Source organism: Eucyclogobius newberryi, unplaced genomic scaffold (assembly GCF_026437365.1).
Source record: "Eucyclogobius newberryi isolate DKJ021-1_F unplaced genomic scaffold, fEucNew1.0.hap1 SCAF_20, whole genome shotgun sequence".
Lineage (NCBI taxonomy): Eukaryota > Metazoa > Chordata > Actinopteri > Gobiiformes > Gobiidae > Eucyclogobius > Eucyclogobius newberryi.
The window spans coordinates 29366064-29387117 of NW_027315835.1; the positions used below are offsets into that span (position 1 = coordinate 29366064).

Here is a 21054-nt window from a genome sequence, read left to right on the forward strand (position 1 = left end):
TGATGTGGAGGTGTGGAGGTGTGGTGATGTGGAGGTGTGGTGATGTGGAGGTGTGGAGGTGTGGTGATGTGGAGGTGTGGAGGTGTGGTGATGTGGAGGTGTGGTGATGTGGAGGTGTGGAGGTGTGGAGATGTGGTGATGTGGTGATGTGGAGGTGTGGAGGTGATGTGGTGATGTGGTGATGTGGTGATGTGGAGGTGTGGTGATGTGGAGGTGTGGAGGTGTGGTGATGTGGAGGTGTGGTGATGTGGAGGTGTGGTGATGTGGAGGTGTGGAGATGTGGAGGTGTGGTGATGTGGTGATGTGGAGGTGTGGTGATGTGGTGATGTGGAGGTGTGGTGATGTGGAGGTTTGGTGATGTGATGTGGTGATGTGGAGGTGTGGAGGTGTGGTGATGTGTTGATGTGGTGATGTGGTAATGTGGTGATGTGGAGGTGTGGTGATGTGGTGATGTGGTGATGTGGAGGTGTGGTGATGTGGTGATGTGGTGATGTGGAGGTGTGGAGATGTGGTGATGTGGAGGTGTGGAGGTGTGGTGATGTGGAGGTGTGGAGGTGTGGTGATGTGGAGATGTGGTGATGTGGTGATGTGGAGGTGTGGAGGTGTGGAGGTGTGGTGATGTGGAGGTGTGGTGATGTGGAGGTGTGGTGATGTGGTGATGTGGTGATGTGGAGGTGTGGAGATGTGGTGATGTGGAGGTGTGGAGGTGTGGTGATGTGGAGGTGTGGAGGTGTGGTGATGTGGAGATGTGGTGATGTGGAGGTGTGGAGGTGTGGTGATGTGGATGTGTGGTTATGTGGCGGTGTGGAGGTGTGGTGATGTGGAGGTGTGGTGATGTGGAGATGTGGAAATGAGGTGATGTGGAGGTGTGGTGATGTGGAGGTGTGGAGGTGTGGTGATGTGGAGGTGTGGTGATGTGGAGATGTGGTGATGTGGAGGTGTGGAGGTGTGGTGATGTGGAGGTGTGGTGATGTGGAGGTGTGGAGGTGTGGTGATGTGGAGGTGTGGAGGTGTGGTGATGTGGAGGTGTGGTGATGTGGAGGTGTGGAGGTGTGGTGATGTGGTGATGTGGTGATGTGGTGATGTGGAGGTGTGGTGATGTGGAGATGTGGAGATGTGGAGATGTGGTGATGTGGTGATGTGGAGGTGTGGAGGTGATGTGGTGATGTGGTGATGTGGAGGTGTGGTGATGTGGAGGTGTGGAGGTGTGGTGATGTGGTGATGTGGTGATGTGGAGGTGTGGAGGTGATGTGGTGATGTGGTGATGTGGTGATGTGGAGGTGTGGTGATGTGGAGGTGTGGAGGTGTGGTGATGTGGAGGTGTGGTGATGTGGAGGTGTGGTGATGTGGAGGTGTGGTGATGTGGTGATGTGGTGATGTGGTGATGTGGTGATGTGGAGGTGTGGAGGTGTGGAGGTGTGGTGATGTGGTGATGTGGTGATGTGGTGATGTGGTGATGTGGTGATGTGGAGGTGTGGTGATGTGGAGGTGTGGAGGTGTGGTGATGTGGTGATGTGGTGATGTGGTGATGTGGAGGTGTGGTGATGTGGAGATGTGGAGATGTGGAGATGTGGTGATGTGGTGATGTGGAGGTGTGGAGGTGATGTGGTGATGTGGTGATGTGGTGATGTGGAGGTGTGGTGATGTGGAGGTGTGGAGGTGTGGTGATGTGGAGGTGTGGTGATGTGGAGGTGTGGTGATGTGGAGGTGTGGTGATGTGGTGATGTGGTGATGTGGTGATGTGGTGATGTGGAGGTGTGGAGGTGTGGAGGTGTGGTGATGTGGTGATGTGGTGATGTGGAGATGTGGTGATGTGGTGATGTGGTGATGTGGAGGTGTGGTGATGTGGTGATGTGGAGGTGTGGTGATGTGGAGGTTTGGTGATGTGATGTGGTGATGTGGAGGTGTGGTGATGTGGTGATGTGGAGATGTGGTGATGTGGTGATGTGGTGATGTGGAGGTGTGGTGATGTGGTGATGTGGAGGTGTGGTGATGTGGTGATGTGGTGATGTGGTGATGTGGTGATGTGGAGGTGTGGTGATGTGGTGATGTGGAGGTGTGGTGATGTGGAGGTGTGGTGATGTGGTGATGTGGAGGTGTGGAGGTGTGGAGGTGTGGAGGTTTGGAGGTGTGGTGATGTGGAGGTGTGGTGATGTGGTGATGTGGTGATGTGGAGGTGTGGAGGTGTGGAGGTGTGGTGATGTGGAGGTGTGGTGATGTGGTGATGTGGTGATGTGGAGGTGTGGAGGTGTGGTGATGTGGAGGTGTGGTGATGTGGAGGTTTGGTGATGTGATGTGGTGATGTGGAGGTGTGGAGGTGTGGTGATGTGGTGATGTGGTGATGTGGTGATGTGGAGGTGTGGTGATGTGGTGATGTGGAGGTGTGGTGATGTGGAGGTGTGGTGATGTGGAGGTGTGGTGATGTGGTGATGTGGTGATGTGGTGATGTGGAGGTGTGGAGGTGTGGTGATGTGGAGGTGTGGTGATGTGGAGGTGTGGTGATGTGGTGATGTGGAGGTGTGGTGATGTGTAGATGTGGAGATGTGGAGGTGTGGTGATGTGGTGATGTGGTGATGTGGAGGTGTGGAGGTGTGGTGATGTGGAGGTGTGGTGATGTGGAGGTGTGGTGATGTGGTGATGTGGAGGTGTGGTGATGTGGAGGTGTGGTGATGTGGAGGTGTGTGATGTGGTGATGTGGAGGTGTGGTGATGTGGAGATGTGGTTCTGATTACAATGATCACAATGATCCAAACTAAAGGGTGAAGACAGTGTCCTCCAGTATCAGAGTTCTTACCATGGTCATGCCGAGCACCAGTGGAGTGACATAATAAACCGGAGGCGGGCTGTGTTCCTGCCGTTGATGGAATGTGAAGAAAAGATCTGCCCAGCACACGACCCAGAGCAACAGGCCCAGCACCTGCAGCAGTTCACACTCATATGAGCACGGGTTACCTCACTTTTCCTGCTACACAGATTAATTCAGTTCAAACTTGTGGCCTCACCGTTTTGAGCCTGTTCTTTATAGACACCATAATGTAGCCTCTGTTGTTCCTCTTGAGATATAAAAGGTAGAAGGGCGACGCGGCCCATAGGTAGATGCAGGGCAGCCAAGACAGGACGGTGAGCTGGAAGCACTGGGGGAGGTCGGGCCGTTCTGTGTGAAGCGTCAGATTGGCCTCCTGCACAAAAAAAGCATGACACAGGTTTATCCTCCAGGAAGAACTGTGATGACTGTGGCATTGTAGAGCATGCGATTGTACAAAACTGTGATGGATCTGTCAGTGTAAAACTGACTGTAGTTGTTCTACACAGTAATAAGCAGATCCAGTGCTGTTCTGTGAGTTTGGAAGGAGCAGAGGATATATATATACAAAATACTCGAATGATATTTATTTTAAAAATGGTAATGCTTTAGTCCTGCTTTAGTCCTGCTTTAGTCCTGCTTTAGTCCTGCTTTAGACCTGCTTTAGTCCTGCTTAGACCTGCTTTAGACCTGCTTTAGACCTGCTTTAGTCCTGCTTTAGTCCTGCTTTAGTCCTGCTTTAGCCCTGCTTTAGTCCTGCTTTAGTCCTGCTTTAGTCCTGCTTTAGCCCTGCTTTAGTCCTGCTTTAGACCTGCTTTAGTCCTGCTTTAGTCCTGCTTTAGACCTGCTTTAGTCCTGCTTTAGTCCTGCTTTAGTCCTGTTTAGACCTGCTTTAGTCCTGCTTTAGTCCTGTTTAGACCTGCTTTAGTCCTGCTTTAGACCTGCTTTAGACCTGCTTTAGTCCTGCTTTAGTCCTGCTTTAGTCCTGCTTTAGTCCTGTTTAGACCTGCTTTAGACCTGCTTTAGTCCTGCTTTAGTCCTGCTTTAGACCTGCTTTAGTCCTGCTTTAGACCTGCTTTAGACCTGCTTTAGTCCTGGTTTAGTCCTGGTTTAGCCCTGCTTTAGTCCTGCTTTAGTCCTGCTTTAGCCCTGCTTTAGTCCTGCTTTAGACCTGCTTTAGACCTGCTTTAGTCCTGCTTTAGACCTGCTTTAGTCCTGCTTTAGTCCTGCTTTAGACCTGCTTTAGACCTGCTTTAGTCCTGTTTAGACCTGCTTTAGTCCTGTTTAGACCTGCTTTAGCCCTGCTTTAGTCCTGCTTTAGACCTGCTTTAGTCCTGCTTTAGAATTGCTTTAGTCCTGCTTTAGTCCTGCTTTAGATCTGCTTTAGTCCTGTTTAGACCTCCTTTAGTCCTGTTTAGACCTGCTTTAGTCCTGCTTTAGACCTGCTTTAGACCTGCTTTAGACCTGCTTTAGTCCTGCTTTAGTCCTGCTTTAGTCCTGCTTTAGACCTGCATTAGTCCTGCTTTAGACCTGCTTTAGTCCTGCTTTAGTCCTGCTTTAGCCCTGCTTTAGTCCTGCTTTAGACCTGCTTTAGTCCTGCTGTAGTCCTGCTTTAGACCTGCTTTAGTCCTGTTTAGACCTGCTTTAGTCCTGCTTTAAACCTGCTTTAGTCCTGCTTTAAACCTGCTTTAGTCCTGCTTTAGACCTGCTTTAGTCCTGTTTAGAAATGCTTTAGTCCTGCTTTAGTCCTGCTTTAGTCCTGCTTTAGTCCTGCTTTAGTCCTGCTTTAGACCTGCTTTAGTCCTGCTTAGACCTGCTTTAGTCCTGTTTAGTCCTGCTTTAGTCCTGCTTTAGTCCTGTTTAGACCTGCTTTAGTCCTGCTTTAGACCTGCTTTAGTCCTGCTTTAGACCTGCTTTAGTCCTGCTTTAGTCCTGTTTAGACCTGCTTTAGTCCTGCTTTAGTCCTGCTTTAGACCTGCTTTAGACCTGCTTTAGTCCTGCTTTAGTCCTGCTTTAGTCCTGTTTAGACCTGCTTTAGACCTGCTTTAGACCTGCTTTAGACCTGCTTTAGACCTGCTTTATTCCTGCTTTAGACCTGCTTTAGTCCTGCTTTAGACCTGCTTTAGACCTGCTTTAGTCCTGTTTAGACCTGCTTTAGTCCTGCTTTAGTCCTGCTTTAGACCTGCTTTAGTCCTGCTTTAGTCCTTCTTTAGACCAGCTTTAGACCTGCTTTAGTTCTGCTTTGATCCTGCTTTAGACCTGCTTTAGTCCTGTTTAGACCTGCTTTAGTCCTGCTTTAGTCCTGCTTTAGTCCTGTTTAGTCCTGCTTTAGTCCTGCTTTAGTCCTGTTTAGTCCTGCTTTAGACCTGCTTTAGACCTGCTTTAGTCCTGCTTTAGACCTGCTTTAGTCCTGCTTTAGTCCTGCTTTAGTCCTGTTTAGTCCTGCTTTAGACCTGCTTTAGACCTGCTTTAGTCCTGCTTTAGTCCTGTTTAGACCTGCTTTATACCTGCTTTAGACCTGCTTTAGTCCTGTTTAGACCTGCTTTAGTCCTGCTTTATACCTGCTTTAGACCTGCTTTAGTCCTGCTTTAGTCCTGTTTAGTCCTGCTTTAGACCTGCTTTAGAACTGCTTTAGTCCTGCTTTAGTCCTGCTTTAGTCCTGCTTTAGTCCAGCTTTAGTCTTGCTTTAGACCTGCTTTAGACCTGCTTTAGTCCTGCTTTAGTCCTGCTTTAGTCCTGCTTTAGTCCTGCTTTAGCCCTGCTTTAGACCTGCTTTAGTCCTGCTTTAGACCTGCTAAAGTCCTGCTTTAGACCTGCTTTAGTCCTGCTTTAGTCCTGCTTTAGACCTGCTTTAATCCTGCTTTAGTCCTGCTTTAGTCCTGTTTAGACCTGCTTTAGTCCTGCTTTAGACCTGCTTTAGTCCTGCTTTAGTCCTGCTTTAGTCCTGCTTTAGACCTGCTTTAGACCTGCTTTAGTCCTGGTTTAGTCCTGGTTTAGTCCTGCTTTAGTCCTGCTTTAGTCCTGCTTTAGTCCCGCTTTAGTCCCGCTTTAGTCCCGCTTTAGTCCTGCTTTAGAATTGCTTTAGTCCTGCTTTAGTCCTGCTTTAGTCCTGTTTAGACCTGCTTTAGTCCTGCTTTAGTCCTGCTTTAGACCTGCTTTAGTCCTGCTTTAGTCCTGTTTAGACCTGCTTTAGTCCTGCTTTAGACCTGCTTTAGTCCTGCTTTAGTCCTGCTTTAGTCCTGCTTTAGTCCTGCTTTAGACCTGCTTTAGTCCTGTTTAGTCCTCCTTTAGTCCTGCTTTAGTCCTGCTTTAGTCCTGCTTTAGACCTGCTTTAGTCCTGTTTAGTCCTCCTTTAGTCCTGCTTTAGACCTGCTTTAGACCTGCTTTAGTCCTGTTTAGTCCTCCTTTAGTCCTGTTTAGTCCTCCTTTAGTCCTGCTTTAGACCTGCTTTAGTCCTGCTTTAGTCCTGCTTTAGACCTGCTTTAGACCTGCTTTAGACCTGCTTTAGTCCTGTTTAGACCTGCTTTAGTCCTGCTTTAGTCCTGTTTAGACCTGCTTTAGACCTGCTTTAGACCTGCTTTAGTCCTGCTTTAGTCCTGTTTAGACCTGCTTTAGTCCTGCTTTAGTCCTGCTTTAGTCCTGTTTAGACCTGCTTTAGACCTGCTGTAGTCCTGCTTTAGTCCTGCTTTAGTCCTGCTTTAGTCCTGCTTAGACCTGCTTTAGTCCTGCTTTAGACCTGCTTTAGTCCTGCTTTAGTCCTGTTTAGACCTGCTTTAGTCCTGCTTTAGACCTGTTTAGTCCTGTTTAGACCTGCTTTAGTCCTGCTTTAGACCTGTTTAGACCTGCTTTAGACCTGCTTTATACCTGCTTTAGTCCTGTTTAGACCTGCTTTAGTCCTGCTTTAGACCTGCTTTAGACCTGCTTTAGACCTGCTTTAGACCTGCTTTAGACCTGCTTTAGACCTGCTTTAGTCCTGCTTTAGTCCTGCTTTAGTCCTGTTTAGACCTGCTTTAGTCCTGCTTTAGTCCTGTTTAGACCTGCTTTAGTCCTGTTTAGACCTGCTTCAGACCTGCTTTAGACCTGCTTTAGACCTGCTTTAGACCTGCTTTAGTCCTGCTTTAGTCCTGCTTTAGACCTGCTTTAGTCCTGCTTTAGACCTGCTTTAGTCCTGCTTTAGACCTGCTTTAGTCCTGCTTTAGACCTGCTTTAGTCCTGCTTTAGACCTGCTTTAGTCCTGCTTTAGTCCTGCTTTAGTCCTGTTTAGACCTGCTTTAGTCCTGCTTTAGACCTGCTTTAGACCTGCTTTAGTCCTGCTTTAGACCTGCTTTAGTCTTGCTTTAGACCTGCTTTAGTCCTGCTTTAGACCTGCTTTAGACCTGCTTTAGTCCTGCTTTAGTCCTGCTTTAGTCCTGTTTAGACCTGCTTTAGTCCTGCTTTAGTCCTGCTTTAGACCTGCTTTAGACCTGCTTTAGACCTGCTTTAGTCCTGCTTTAGTCCTGCTTTATACCTGCTTTAGTCCTGCTTTAGTCCTGCTTTAGACCTGCTTTAGACCTGCTTTAGTCCTGCTTTAGACCTGCTTTAGACCTGCTTTAGTCCTGTTTAGACCTGCTTTAGTCCTGCTTTAATCCTGCTTTAGTCCTGCTTTAGTCCTGGTTTAGTCCTGCTTAGACCTGCTTTAGTCCTGTTTAGACCTGCTTTAGACCTGCTTTAGTCCTGCTTTAGTCCTGCTTTAGACCTGCTTTAGTCCTGTTTAGACCTGCTTTAGTCCTGCTGTAGTCCTGCTTTAGACCTGCTTTAGTCCTGCTTTAGTCCTGCTTTAGTCCTGCTTAGACCTGATTTAGTCCTGTTTAGACCTGCTTTAGTCCTGCTTTAGTCCTGCTGTAGTCCTGCTTTAGACCTGCTTTAGACCTGCTTTAGTCCTGCTTTAGTCCTGTTTAGAAATGCTTTAGTCCTGCTTTAGTCCTGTTTAGTCCTGCTTTAGACCTGCTTTAGTCCTGCTTTAGTCCTGCTTTAGTCCTGCTTTGGTCCTGCTTTAGACCTGCTTTAGTCCTGCTTAGACCTGCTTTAGTCCCTCTTAGACCTGCTTTAGTCCTGTTTAGACCTGCTTTAGTCCTGCTTTAGTCCTGTTTAGACCTGCTTTAGTCCTGCTTTAGACCTGCTTTAGACCTGCTTTAGTCCTGCTTTAGTCCTGCTTTAGACCTGCTTTAGTCCTGCTTTAGTCCTGCTTTAGTCCTGTTTAGACCTGCTTTAGACCTGCTTTAGTCCTGCTTTAGTCCTGCTTTAGTCCTGCTTTAGACCTACTTTAGTCCTGCTTTAGACCTGCTTTAGTCCTGCTTTAGTCCTGCTTTAGACCTGCTTTAGTCCTGTTTAGACCTGCTTTAGTTCTGCTTTAGTCCTGCTTTAGACCTGCTTTAGTCCTTCTTTAGACCTGCTTTAGACCTGCTTTAGTCCTGCTTTAGACCTGCTTTAGTCCTGCTTTAGTCCTGCTTTAGACCTGTTTAGACCTGCTTTAGTCCTGCTTTAGTCCTGCTTTAGTCCTGTTTAGTCCTGCTTTAGACCTGCTTTAGTCCTGCTTTAGTCCTGCTTTAGTCCTGCTTTAGTCCTGCTTTAGTCCTGCTTTAGACCTGCTTTAGTCCTGCTTTAGTCCTGTTTAGTCCTGCTTTAGACCTGCTTTAGTCCTGCTTTAGTCCTGCTTTAGTCCTGCTTTAGACCTGCTTTAGACCTGTTTAGTCCTGCTTTAGTCCTGCTTTAGACCTGCTTTAGTCCTGCTTTAGTCCTGCTTTAGTCCTGCTTTAGACCTGCTTTAGTCCTGCTTTAGACCTGCTTTAGTCCTGTTTAGTCCTGCTTTAGTCCTGCTTTAGTCCTGCTTTAGACCTGCTTTAGTCCTGCTTTAGTCCAGCTTTAGTCCTGCTTTAGACCTGCTTTAGACCTGCTTTAGTCCTGCTTTAGTCCTGCTTTAGTCCTGCTTTAGACCTGCTTTAGTCCTGCTTTAGTCCTGTTTAGTCCTGCTTTAGACCTGCTTTAGTCCTGCTTTAGTCCTGCTTTAGACTTGCTTTAGTCCTGCTTTAGACCTGTTTTAGTCCTGCTTTAGACCTGCTTTAGTCCAGCTTTAGTCCTGCTTTAGACCTGCTTTAGACCTGCTTTAGTCCTGCTTCTTTAGACCTGCTTTAGACCTGCTTTAGTCCTGCTTTAGACCTGCTTTAGTCCTGCTTTAGTCCTGCTTTAGTCCTGCTTTAGACCTGCTTTAGACCTGCTTTAGTCCTGCTTTAGTCCTGCTTTAGACCTGCTTTAGTCCTGCTTTAGTCCGCTTTAGTCCTGCTTTAGACCTGCTTTAGTCCTGCTTTAGTCCTGCTTTAGTCCTGTTTAGACCTGCTTTAGACCTGTTTTAGTCCTGCTTTAGTCCTGCTTTAGACCTGCTTTAGACCTGCTTTAGTCCTGCTTTAGACCTGCTTTAGTCCTGCTTTAGTCCTGCTTTAGACCTGCTTTAGTCCTGCTTTAGTCCGCTTTAGTCCTGCTTTAGACCTGCTTTAGTCCTGCTTTAGTCCTGCTTTAGTCCTGTTTAGACCTGCTTTAGACCTGCTTTAGTCCTGCTTTAGACCTGCTTTAGACCTGCTTTAGTCCTGCTTTAGACCTGCTTTAGTCCTGCTTTAGACCTGCTTTAGTCCTGCTCTAGTTCTGCTTTAGTCCTGTTTTAGTCCTGTTTTAGTCCTGCTTTAGTCCTGCTTTAGATGTTGTGGTGGTGATGTGGAGGTGTGGTGATGTGGTGATGTGGAGGTGTGGCGATGTGGTGATGTGGTGATGTGGAGGTGTGGAGGTGTGGTGATGTGGTGATGTGGTGATGTGGAGGTGTGGAGGTGTGGTGATGTGGTGATGTGGTGATGTGGAGGTGTGGAGCTGTGGAGGTTTGGAGGTGTGGTGATGTGGTGATGTGGTGATGTGGAGGTGTGGTGATGTGGTGATGTGGAGGTGTGGAGGTGTGGAGGTTTGGAGGTGTGGTGATGTGGTGATGTGGAGGTGTGGAGGTGTGGAGGTGTGGAGGTTTGGAGGTGTGGTGATGTGGTGGTGTGGTGATGTGGTGATGTGGTGATGTGGAGGTGTGGAGGTGTGGTGGTGTGGTGATGTGGAGATGTGGAGGTGTGGTGATGTGGTGATGAGGAGGTGTGGAGGTGTGGTGATGTGGTGATGTGGAGGTGTGGTGATGTGGTGATGTGGTGATGTGGAGGTGTGGAGGTGTGGTGGTGTGGTGATGTGGAGATGTGGAGGTGTGGTGATGTGGTGATGTGGAGGTGTGGAGGAGTGGTGATGTGGAGGTGTGGTGGTGTGGAGGTGTGGTGATGTGGAGGTGTGGAGGTGTGGTGATGTGGAGGTGTGGAGGTGTGGAGGTGTGGTGATGTGGAGGTGTGGTGGTGTGGAGGTGTGGAGGTGTGGTGATGTGGTGATGTGGAGGTGTGGAGGTGTGGTGATGTGGAGGTGTGGTGGTGTGGAGGTGTGGAGGTGTGGTGATGTGGTGATGTGGTGATGTGGTGATGTGGTGATGTGGAGGTGTGGTGATGTGGAGGTGTGGAGGTGTGGTGATGTGGTGATGTGGTGATGTGGTGATGTGGTGATGTGGAGGTTTGGAGGTGTGGAGGTGTGGAGGTTTGGAGGTGTGGTGATGTGGTGATGTGGTGATGTGGTGGTTTGGAGGTGTGGAGGTGTGGAGGTGTGGAGGTGTGGTGATGTGGTGATGTGGTGATGTGGTGGTGTGGTGATGTGGTGATGTGGTGATGTGGAGGTGTGGAGGTGTGGTGATGTGGTGATGTGGTGATGTGGAGGTGTGGTGATGTGGTGATGTGGTGATGTGGAGGTGTGGAGGTGTGGAGGTGTGGTGATGTGGTGATGTGGTGATGTGGAGGTTTGGAGGTGTGGTGATGTGGAGGTGTGGAGGTGTGGAGGTGTGGAGGTGTGGTGATGTGGTGATGTGGTGATGTGGAGGTGTGGAGGTGTGGAGGTGTGGAGGTGTGGTGATGTGGAGGTGTGGAGGTGTGGTGATGTGGTGATGTGGTGATGTGGTGATGTGGTGATGTGGAGGTGTGGTGATGTGGAGGTGTGGAGGTGTGGTGATGTGGTGATGTGGTGATGTGGTGATGTGGTGATGTGGAGGTTTGGAGGTGTGGAGGTGTGGAGGTTTGGAGGTGTGGTGATGTGGTGATGTGGTGATGTGGTGGTTTGGAGGTGTGGTGATGTGGTGATGTGGAGGTGTGGAGGTGTGGAGGTTTGGAGGTGTGGTGATGTGGTGATGTGGAGGTGTGGAGGTGTGGAGGTGTGGAGGTGTGGAGGTGTGGTGATGTGGTGATGTGGAGGTGTGGAGGTGTGGAGGTGTGGTGGTGTGGAGGTGTGGAGGTGTGGTGATGTGGTGATGTGGAGGTGTGGAGGTGTGGTGATGTGGAGGTGTGGTGGTGTGGAGGTGTGGAGGTGTGGAGGTGTGGTGATGTGGTGATGTGGTGATGTGGTGATGTGGTGATGTGGAGGTGTGGTGATGTGGAGGTGTGGAGGTGTGGAGGTGTGGAGGTTTGGAGGTGTGGTGATGTGGTGATGTGGTGATGTGGTGGTTTGGAGGTGTGGTGATGTGGTGATGTGGAGGTGTGGAGGTGTGGAGGTTTGGAGGTGTGGTGATGTGGTGATGTGGTGATGTGGTGGTTTGGAGGTGTGGTGATGTGGTGATGTGGTGATGTGGTGGTGTGGTGATGTGGTGATGTGGAGGTGTGGAGGTGTGGAGGTGTGGAGGTGTGGAGGTGTGGAGATGCAGTTCACACGAGTCTTATTGGTCATCAGAGTTTTTGGTCCTGAACATCCCTGACCTGGAGGACTGACCTGGGGGACTGACCTGGGGGACTGACCTGGAGGACTGACCTGGGGGACTGACCTGGAGGACTGACCTGGGGGACTGACCTGGGGGACTGACCTGGGGCACTGACCTGGAGGACTGACCTGGAGGACTGACCTGGGGGACTGACCTGGAGGACTGACCTGGGGGACTGACCTGGAGGACTGACCTGGGGGACTGACCTGGAGGACTGACCTGGGGGACTGACCTGGGGGACTGACCTGGGGCACTGACCTGGAGGACTGACCTGGAGGACTGACCTGGGGGACTGACCTGGAGGACTGACCTGGGGGACTGACCTGGGGGACTGACCTGGAGGACTGACCTGGGGGACTGACCTGGAGGACTGACCTGGGGGACTGACCTGGAGGACTGACCTGGGGGACTGACCTGGGGGACTGACCTGGGGCACTGACCTGGAGGACTGACCTGGAGGACTGACCTGGGGGACTGACCTGGAGGACTGACCTGGGGGACTGACCTGGGGGACTGACCTGGAGGACTGACCTGGAGGACTGACCTGGGGGACTGACCTGGGGGACTAACCTGGAGGACTGACCTGGAGGACTGACCTGGGGGACTGACCTGGGGGACTGACCTGGAGGACTGACCTGGAGGACTGACCTGGAGGACTGACCTGGAGGACTGACCTGGGGGACTGACCTGGGGGAGCGGCTGCTCAGAACGTGGCAGTCACAGATCAGCAGCAGTGGGCGTGTTAAGATCACTCTAAATACAACGGAACTGAAATAAACGGAAAGAACAGCTCATGCTAACATGTAGTGAGCGGTGCAGGTGGTTTCCGTGGCGATGATATCTCACCATGACTAATGTCACAAATACGAGGGCTTGTGTATCTGTTTGAACTGAACATACACACGGCCCGCCCAGATAAACACAGCTGCCCACTCTGCACAGCCCACCACACCCCTGTGCAGAGCGGCGCTGCAGCTGGAGCGACAGCAGGTAAACCATGCTCAGAGCGGCGCTGCAGCTGGAGCGACAGCAGGTAAACCATGCTCAGAGCGGTGCTGCAGCTGGAGCGACAGCAGGTAAACCATGCTCAGAGCGGCGCTGCAGCTGGAGCGACAGCAGGTAAACCATGCTCAGAGCGGCGCTGCAGCTGGAGCGACAGCAGGTAATGAATGACAGAAGTCTTAACCAAGTGTGATTCATGAGGCTCAACAAACGGGCAATAGACTTTTATCTTCATACTTCAAATATATAATGTATATATATATATATATATATATATATATATATATATATATATATATATATAATTTGCACAGATAGGAGGGGACGAGGACGGGACGAGGACGAGGACAAAGAGGGGATAAGGACGAGGATGGGCGAGGACGGGACGAGGAGGAACCAGGCAGACGTGTTGTGTCCTGTGAGGCTGTTGCTGAGGAGCTGATTCCAGTGAGAGCCAAAGTGAGCTCATGTTACATCAGCTCCTCCAGGGTCAGAGGTCGTGTGGGAGGAGCAGACACACCTCATTATTCAGCTCTAAATATCATCCAAAATAATCATCTTGAACATTTTACAGGCACAAATATTTTAAATCCAATAAACTACTACATAGTTTAAATAAATAAATAAAAGACTAATAAAACAAGGAAAGGAGTAAATACCAGACTAAAATGCACTGTTTGAATAATGCAACTACAACTTTGAAACAAGCATGGAAATAGTAAGAATAAAAATAACACTGCAGCAGCAAATGTGTTACAGTGTCGTGTGTTACAGTGTCGTGTGTTACAGTGTCGTGTGTTACAGTGTCGTGTGTTACAGTGTCGTGTGTTACAGTGTCGTGTGTTACAGTGTCGTGTGTTACAGTGTCGTGTGTTACAGTGTCGTGTGTTACAGTGTCGTGTGTTACAGTGTTGTGTGTTACAGTGTCGTGTGTTACAGTGTCGTGTGTTACAGTGTCGTGTGTTACAGTGTCGTGTGTTACAGTGTTGTGTGTTACAGTGTTGTGTGTTACAGTGTTGTGTGTTACGGTGTTGTTGTGTGTTACAGTGTTGTGTGTTACAGTGTTGTGTGTTACGGTGTTGTCGTGTGTTACGGTGTCGTGTGTTACAGTGTCGTGTGTTACAGTGTCGTGTGTTACAGTGTCGTGTGTTACGGTGTTGTTGTGTGTTACGGTGTCGTGTGTTACAGTGTTGTGTGTTACAGTGTCGTGTGTTACAGTGTCGTGTGTTACAGTGTCGTGTGTTACAGTGTTGTGTGTTACAGTGTCGTGTGTTACAGTGTCGTGTGTTACAGTGTCGTGTGTTACAGTGTTGTGTGTTACAGTGTTGTGTGTTACAGTGTTGTGTGTTACGGTGTTGTTGTGTGTTACAGTGTTGTGTGTTACAGTGTTGTGTGTTACGGTGTTGTCGTGTGTTACGGTGTCGTGTGTTACAGTGTCGTGTGTTACAGTGTCGTGTGTTACAGTGTCGTGTGTTACGGTGTTGTTGTGTGTTACGGTGTCGTGTGTTACAGTGTCGTGTGTTACAGTGTTGTGTGTTACGGTGTTGTTGTGTGTTACGGTGTCGTGTGTTACGGTGTCGTGTGTTACAGTGTTGTGTGTTACAGTGTCGTGTGTTACAGTGTCGTGTGTTACAGTGTTGTGTGTTACAGTGTTGTGTGTTACAGTGTTGTGTGTTACAGTGTTGTGTGTTACAGTGTTGTTGTGTGTTACGGTGTTGTGTGTTACAGTGTCGTGTGTTACAGTGTCGTGTGTTACAGTGTTGTGTGTTACGGTGTTGTGTGTTACAGTGTTGTGTGTTACAGTGTTGTGTGTTACAGTGTCGTGTGTTACAGTGTCGTGTGTTACAGTGTCGTGTGTTACAGTGTTGTGTGTTACAGTGTTGTGTGTTACAGTGTCGTGTGTTACAGTGTCGTGTGTTACAGTGTCGTGTGTTACAGTGTCGTGTGTTACAGTGTTGTGTGTTACAGTGTCGTGTGTTACAGTGTTGTGTGTTACAGTGTCGTGTGTTACAGTGTTGTGTGTTACAGTGTTGTGTGTTACAGTGTTGTGTGTTACGGTGTTGTTGTGTGTTACAGTGTTGTGTGTTACAGTGTTGTGTGTTACGGTGTTGTCGTGTGTTACGGTGTCGTGTGTTACAGTGTCGTGTGTTACAGTGTCGTGTGTTACAGTGTCGTGTGTTACAGTGTCGTGTGTTACAGTGTTGTGTGTTACAGTGTTGTGTGTTACAGTGTCGTGTGTTACAGTGTCGTGTGTTACAGTGTTGTGTGTTACAGTGTCGTGTGTTACAGTGTTGTGTGTTACAGTGTTGTGTGTTACAGTGTTGTGTGTTACGGTGTTGTTGTGTGTTACAGTGTTGTGTGTTACAGTGTTGTGTGTTACGGTGTTGTCGTGTGTTACGGTGTCGTGTGTTACAGTGTCGTGTGTTACAGTGTCGTGTGTTACAGTGTCGTGTGTTACGGTGTTGTTGTGTGTTACGGTGTCGTGTGTTACAGTGTTGTGTGTTACAGTGTCGTGTGTTACAGTGTCGTGTGTTACAGTGTCGTGTGTTACAGTGTTGTGTGTTACAGTGTCGTGTGTTACAGTGTCGTGTGTTACAGTGTCGTGTGTTACAGTGTTGTGTGTTACAGTGTTGTGTGTTACAGTGTTGTGTGTTACGGTGTTGTTGTGTGTTACAGTGTTGTGTGTTACAGTGTTGTGTGTTACGGTGTTGTCGTGTGTTACGGTGTCGTGTGTTACAGTGTCGTGTGTTACAGTGTCGTGTGTTACAGTGTCGTGTGTTACGGTGTTGTTGTGTGTTACGGTGTCGTGTGTTACAGTGTCGTGTGTTACAGTGTTGTGTGTTACGGTGTTGTTGTGTGTTACGGTGTCGTGTGTTACGGTGTCGTGTGTTACAGTGTTGTGTGTTACAGTGTCGTGTGTTACAGTGTCGTGTGTTACAGTGTTGTGTGTTACAGTGTTGTGTGTTACAGTGTTGTGTGTTACAGTGTTGTGTGTTACAGTGTTGTTGTGTGTTACGGTGTTGTGTGTTACAGTGTCGTGTGTTACAGTGTCGTGTGTTACAGTGTTGTGTGTTACGGTGTTGTGTGTTACAGTGTTGTGTGTTACAGTGTTGTGTGTTACGGTGTTGTGTGTTACAGTGTTGTGTGTTACAGTGTCGTGTGTTACAGTGTTGTGTGTTACGGTGTTGTGTGTTACGGTGTTGTGTGTTACAGTGTTGTGTGTTACAGTGTCGTGTGTTACAGTGTCGTGTGTTACGGTGTCGTGTGTTACAGTGTTGTTGTGTGTTATGGTGTTGTGTGTTACAGTGTTGTGTGTTACAGTGTTGTGTGTTACAGTGTTGTGTGTTACAGTGTCGTGTGTTACAGTGCTGTGTGTTACAGTGTCGTCTGTTACAGTGTTGTTGTGTGTTACGGTGTCGTGTGTTACAGTGTTGTGTGTTACAGTGTTGTGTGTTACGTGTCGGGTGTTACGGTGTCGTGTGTTACGGTGTCGTGTGTTACAGTGTTGTCGTGTGTTACAGTGTTGTCATGTGTTACAGTGCTGTCGTGTGTTACAGTGTCGTGTGTTACAGTGTTGTGTGTTACGGTGTTGTTGTGTTACAGTGTTGCTGTGTGTTACGGTGTTGTTGTGTTACAGTGTTGTTGTGTGTTACAGTGTTGTTGTGTGTTACGGTGTCGTGTGTTACGGTGTTGTGTGTTACAGTGTTGTCGTGTGTTACAGTGTCGTGTGTTACAGTGTCGTGTGTTACAGTGTCGTGTGTTACAGTGTCGTGTGTTACAGTGTCGTGTGTTACAGTGTTGTGTGTTACAGTGCTGTGTGTTACGTGTCATGTGTTACAGTGTTGTCGTGTGTTACAGTGTCGTGTGTTACAGTGTCGTGTGTTACAGTGCTGTGTGTTACAGTGTTGTTGTGTGTTACAGTGTTGTCGTGTGTTACAGTGCTGTCGTGTGTTACAGTGTCGTGTGTTACAGTGTTGTGTGTTACGGTGTTGTTGTGTTACAGTGTTGCTGTGTGTTACGGTGTTGTTGTGTTACAGTGTTGTTGTGTGTTACAGTGTTGTTGTGTGTTACGGTGTCGTGTGTTACGGTGTCGTGTGTTACAGTGTTGTCGTGTGTTACAGTGTCGTGTGTTACAGTGTCGTGTGTTACAGTGTCGTGTGTTACAGTGCTGTGTGTTACGTGTCATGTGTTACAGTGTTGTCGTGTGTTACAGTGTCGTGTGTTACAGTGTCGTGTGTTACAGTGTCGTGTGTTACAGTGTCGTGTGTTACAGTGCTGTGTGTTACAGTGCTGTGTGTTACGTGTCATGTGTTACAGTGTTGTCGTGTGTTACAGTGTCGTGTGTTACAGTGCTGTGTGTTACGTGTCATGTGTTGTTTCTGTGACACATGTTGTCAGTCGCAGTAACACGACACCGCGGCTCCACTCAGACCTCTCTGACTTTCTCTGAATCACATATTGATTTATTGGGCTCTAAACAATAAGTGACCGTTGGGGGGACAAAGGATGGACATACAGTGAGACAATGAGACAGAGGGACAACACTGTTTCAACTACTCTTGTGTGACGGCCATAATACAGTGCAACTTTTATTTAAATGGGCAAAATACTTTGGCCTTTGGAGTGATTTTGATTCAAAACAAAGAATTCTTGATCCAAAGTAAGATCGAACGTCTTTACCAGCGAAGCAAACGTGATAAATGCGTCCATGAAGACACATCCAGTATTCAAGTGTGTCATGTTCTGAACTCACACAGCCTCCAGAACACGCCAGAAGCTGAGAAAACAAGTCTGTGCGTTTGAATGAAAACCAGATTCAGCTGTAAATAAACTTGATGTAGACATAAACAGAGCAAGCGCGTTTTAGCCTCACGGTAAAGCTAACAACAACTAGCATGCTAACAGCACACTTCCTGTTTCACAGACAATAAAGCGCTCTAATTGGATGCAGACAGGACACACGGGTCTCTTTTTCACCCTCCCTTAGCAACACGTCTGTGCTGGGGCCAAACAGGCCACGCCCCTTTAAGCAGCAACCAATGAGCTCCTTATACGTCTTTTACTCTGTTAAACGTGGTATATTATAAACAGACTGTGAACACTAACTAAACCTGCGCTCACTACTGCCCCCTCCTGCACTACTACTACTACTACTACTACTACTACTACTACTACTACTACTACTACTACTACTACTACTACTACTACTACTACTACTACTACTACTACTGCTACTGCTACTGCTACTGCTACTGCTACTAATACTACTAGTTTTATTATTCCCTTGTTTCCAGACATGTTTCCAGAAATGTTAATTAATATGCACTGCCCCTGAAATAAATAAATACATAAATAAAAGGAGAATTGTGTTGACTAAGGAGAGATACATTCTTGCTTTTGTCATAAATATACCATGTGGCGTGGGTCCAAAACTTGAATCAATAAAGACACAATAACCCAGCAGGTGTTAGAACATGTGAGGTGGACCATCAGCAGGTGTTAGAACATGTGAGGTGGACCATCAGCAGGTGTTAGAACATGTGAGGTGGACCATCAGCAGGTGTTAGAACATGTGAGGTGGACCATCAGCAGGTGTTAGAACATGTGAGGTGGACCATCAGCAGGTGTTAGAACATGTGAGGTGGACCATCAGCAGGTGTTAGAACATGTGAGGTGGACCATCAGCAGGTGTTAGAACATGTGAGGTGGACCATCAGCAGGTGTTAGAACATGTGAGGTGGACCATCAGCAGGTGTTAGAACATGTGAGGTGGACCATCAGCAGGTGTTAGAACATGTGAGGTGGACCATCAGCAGGTGTTAGAACATGTGAGGTGGGGTTAGTTGGGGTTAGTTGGGGTTAGTTGGGGTGAGAGTAAAGTCTGCAGGACGAGCATCGCTCCTGGTGGATTAGGTTTGGATTTAGTGTAAAGTAATAACATGGAACATGGCAGGAACAGACAGGAAGTGAGAGGCTGGGTAGAGGGGCCATGTCTTGTCCAGGAGCAGCAGGATGTGCCTCATCAAGTCACCGTTTGATTAGGACAAACTCCAAACAGCAGCCGGACTCATGTTACACATTCTAAGGCTGATCTGACCTGAAACCTGTACAAGCTTTACTTCTTTCATTTCTCCTCCAAAGAAGTAGATACAAAGCAGACAAATGCTAGGACAGAAAACTTGCATTGAGGTACTTATTATGAGGTACTTCATAATACATTGGCAATACATTATTCCATTCTTATATGTTACACAATCAGTAATATTTTGAGAATATCCTTTTGCTCCAGAGAAGGAAGGGAAATCTGCAGAATCAAAAGTGAGAGCAGAAGTTGTTTCTGATGACTGCAGACGCTTCAGTCGTCCCACTGGTCAGTTCACTGGTCACATGGTCACATGGTCAAATGGTCAGATGAAGTGAGCGGCGTGTGTGAGGAAACCCTGAGCTGCTCAGTGTCAGGTTATACCTCATTATCTCTCTCACACCACTGCGTTACAGACAAAGATCAAGGCTGAACTCGTTTTTTTGGAAGAGAAACCGCTCCTTCTTTACTATCTCAGCCGGTCGAGGGTGAAATGTCCGTCCTCTGTTTGCCGGCTTGTCCCACTCTGTCCCACTCTGTCCCGTCCCCACACTCATTTTCATATATAAAACCAGAGTAAGTCATGTTCATACATAAAACCAGAGTAAGTCATGTTCATACATAAAACCAGAGTAAGTCATGTTCATACATAAAACCAGAGTAAGTCATGTTCATACATAAAACCAGAGTAAGTCATGTTCATACATAAAACCAGAGTAAGTCATGTTCATACATAAAACCAGAGTAAGTCATGTTCATATATAAAACCAGACTAAGTCATGTTCATACATAAAACCAGAGTAAGTCATGTTCATACATAAAACCAGAGTAAGTCATGTTCATATATAAAACCAGAGTAAGTCATGTTCATATATAAAACCAGAGTAAGTCATGTTCATACATAAAACCAGAGTAAGTCATGTTCATATATAAAACCAGAGTAGGTCATGTTCATATATAAAACCAGAGTAAGTCATGTTCATACATAAAACCAGAGTAAGTCATGTTCATATATAAAACCAGAGTAGGTCATGTTCATATATAAAACCAGAGTAAGTCATGTTCATACATAAAACCAGAGTAAGTCATGTTCATACATAAAACCAGAGTAAGTCATGTTCATACATAAAACCAGAGTAAGTCATGTTCATACATAAAACCAGAGTAAGTCATGTTCATACATAAAACCAGAGTAAGTCATGTTCATACATAAAACCAGAGTAAGTCATGTTCATATATAAAACCAGAGTAAGTCATGTTCATACATAAAACCAGAGTAAGTCATGTTCATACATAAAACCAGAGTAAGTCATGTTCATATATAAAACCAGAGTAAGTCATGTTCATACATAAAACCAGACTAAGTCATGTTCATACATAAAACCAGAGTAAGTCATGTTCATACATAAAACCAGAGTAAGTCATGTTCATACATAAAACCAGAGTAAGTCATGTTCATACATAAAACCAGAGTAAGTCATGTTCATACATAAAACCAGAGTAAGTCATGTTCATATATAAAACCAGAGTAAGTCATGTTCATATATAAAACCAGAGTAGGTCATGTTCATATATAAAACCAGAGTAAGTCATGTTCATACATAAAACCAGAGTAAGTCATGTTCATACATAAAACCAGAGTAAGTCATGTTCATACATAAAACCAGAGTAAGTCATGTTCATACATAAAACCAGAGTAAGTCATGTTCATACATAAAACCAGAGTAAGTCATGTTCATACATAAAACCAGAGTAAGTCATGTTCATACATAAAACCAGAGTAAGTCATGTTCATACATAAAACCAGAGTAAGTCATGTTCATACATAAAACCAGAGTAAGTCATGTTCATACATAAAACCAGAGTAAGTCATGTTCATACATAAAACCAGACTAAGTCATGTTCATACATAAAACCAGAGTAAGTCATGTTCATACATAAAACCAGAGTAAGTCATGTTCATACATAAAACCAGAGTAAGTCATGTTCATATATAAAACCAGAGTAAGTCATGTTCATACATAAAACCAGAGTAAGTCATGTTCATATATAAAACCAGAGTAAGTCATGTTCATACATAAAACCAGAGTAAGTCATGTTCATACATAAAACCAGAGTAAGTCATGTTCATACATAAAACCAGAGTAAGTCATGTTCATACATAAAACCAGAGTAAGTCATGTTCATACATAAAACCAGAGTAAGTCATGTTCATACATAAAACCAGAGTAAGTCATGTTCATATATAAAACCAGAGTAAGTCATGTTCATACATAAAACCAGAGTAAGTCATGTTCATACATAAAACCAGAGTAAGTCATGTTC

General features: G+C 46.7%; 1 protein-coding gene across 4 annotated transcripts in view; it reads right to left on the minus strand.

Annotated features, from left to right (window-relative positions):
• abcc3 (ATP-binding cassette, sub-family C (CFTR/MRP), member 3) overlaps positions 1-21054 on the minus strand; it is a 101790-nt gene that overhangs the window by 74953 nt on the left and 5783 nt on the right. For all 4 annotated transcript variants that reach the window (XM_072456956.1, XM_072456953.1, XM_072456957.1 and 1 more), the window contains exons 2-3: positions 3003-3179; positions 2795-2917 (exon numbers count right to left, since the gene is read on the minus strand). In XM_072456956.1, the coding sequence (XP_072313057.1) occupies positions 2795-2917; positions 3003-3179 (300 nt within the window). The remainder of the gene's footprint in view (positions 1-2794; positions 2918-3002; positions 3180-21054) is intronic.